Source organism: Cicer arietinum, chromosome 6, assembly GCF_000331145.2.
Source record: "Cicer arietinum cultivar CDC Frontier isolate Library 1 chromosome 6, Cicar.CDCFrontier_v2.0, whole genome shotgun sequence".
NCBI classification, from domain to species: domain Eukaryota; kingdom Viridiplantae; phylum Streptophyta; class Magnoliopsida; order Fabales; family Fabaceae; genus Cicer; species Cicer arietinum.
Window position 1 is genome coordinate 6,944,053 of NC_021165.2, and position 2,051 is coordinate 6,946,103.

The 2,051-nt window shown below is 26.7% G+C and overlaps 1 protein-coding gene across 1 annotated transcript in view; it reads right to left on the reverse strand.

Annotated features, from left to right (window-relative positions):
- LOC101492897 (uncharacterized) overlaps positions 1-841 on the reverse strand; it is a 3,168-nt gene extending 2,327 nt beyond the window's left edge. Inside the window, exons 1-2 of the mRNA XM_073369932.1 lie at positions 415-841; positions 1-195 (exon numbers count right to left, since the gene is read on the reverse strand). Of these exons, the coding sequence (XP_073226033.1) occupies positions 1-195; positions 415-766 (547 nt within the window). The 5' untranslated portion in view covers positions 767-841. The remainder of the gene's footprint in view (positions 196-414) is intronic.
- Between the last annotated feature and the right edge of the window lie 1,210 nt (positions 842-2,051).

Below are 2,051 nucleotides of genomic sequence, written 5' to 3' on the forward strand. Positions count from 1 at the left end.
TTTCCCTTAAAATAGAAGGCACTGCAATTCCTATTACTTCTTGAAGCCTCTTGGTGGCTGCCGTTGTGCCTGAGCCACAAAAGATAATTGCATCGTCTTCACCACCACCTAAGCATTTCTTAATATACTCAGTTGCTTCATGTAACATTTTTGTTGTTCTGCTTCCCACATAACTGTCACAAGTATGAGTATTACCTGTGCAACACATTAACATTTTTTTAGTGTCTTGTGCAACATATATAGTTCATACAACATGTTGTTAAGATACAATATTAGTCACGCTAATCACTTAATGAGAGAATTGGTATTACATGAAAAAGTACAATATATAACTTATATATCCAATAAAAACAACTAACTAATTAGTTTAATTAACTAACGTGATAAAGGCATGATGTGAATGAAGTGACATACCATAGAAAGGAAGAAGATGATTGATGATGAAATTTTCACTGTAATGAAGACTGCGGCCAGAAGCAGTGTGATCAGCATAGACAAGTTTTCTTCTTCCAAATGAAGAATCAAACTCTGCATCATTGCCGATAATTTGGAACCGCAACCAAGAAAGTTTTTCCTCTAAAGATTCATTACAAGGCAAATCCATTTCCACTAGCTTCTTAAATGACTCGGGATGGTAGCAAAAATCATGAGATGTTTCTAACATGGTGTTAGTTTTGGATAAAGGTAGAGAGTGAGAGAGCTCATTGTTGTGACTTAGAGCTATGTATGGAATGATATCTGTTAACAAGGGGTGTTCTATTTCCATAAGCAAAAATTGAAAAATGAAATGATGTATGATATTGTTAATGAATGTAATACAACATATATGAAAAGAAGGCTTTATTATAAGAGGATGTAAATTATTTGAGTATTTATATTTAATAGTTTGATATTTTCAGTGGGATGTATATCATGGGCTGGACAAAACCTGTTGGTACTATTTTATTGTGAATATATATTATTCAGGTAGCTCTCCCTCTAGATTGCAGTTGCAATTAAAACATTGTATTTGAACTTTTTACTTTATGCTTTTCTTTTCCATTGAATACCGCTTTTTTTTCTTTGGCTTCTACATTAGCATATAATATTGCTTAGTAAAAAATGAAACTATCTTTGCTAAAAAAAAATGAGACTATCTTTTACCTTTAAGTAGAGAAGTAAAAAGCTAAATTCTATTCGGGGTTAAATAAAATTTTAGTTTTTATAAAATTTCGTTTTTATAAAATTTCGTTTTTAATTTATGTAAAAAAAATCAATTTTTTTTTAATTTTTACAATATTATTCTATAAATTAATTTAGTTTTTATAAATATATTTCAATTTTTAAATTTTTTTTTTTTTAAGTATGTTTAGAGATTATTAAAAATTCATTCACATAAATTTATAATTTTTTTAACTTTGAAATAATTAAATGGGAATTTTTTAAAAGTCATATGTTCATGATAAAATCCTAAAACTCAAATTTTGAATTTATTTTTTGTGATTTTTCTTTTATAGTAATTAGACATGTATACAAAAAATTATTTAAAAATATATATCGATATTCCAACATAAATTAAAACTACTTGTACAGTAATTTTATAAAAAATTAAAATATATTTTTCACATAAACTAAAAACAAAATTTTAAAATTTTATAAAAACTAAATAATTATTTAATCTTTTATTTTTTATGACCGATATTCATATGATTTTCTTATCAATTTTTTTTTAAGAGACTCCAAAGACTATTTTTTTTCTTCTTCATTTTCCAATTTTCTTTTACATTTTCATAACTAGGCCAAGTTTCTTTCATTTTCAATAGAGATATAGTACCATTTATTATTAATTTTAATATTTATAATATTGTCTATAACAATATATATATATATATATATTGGTGACTCTAAAAAATGGCGCCACAAACTATGTCCATCTGAATCGTGCTCAAAATCAACGGTGCATCTGGGATTTGATTTTATTATAACTTATATCAAAGTCGATAGTGAGAACATAGTCACGAGCATAACATGCCCCATAGCGGCATAGCCTTGTTAACAAAGATGAAAATTGC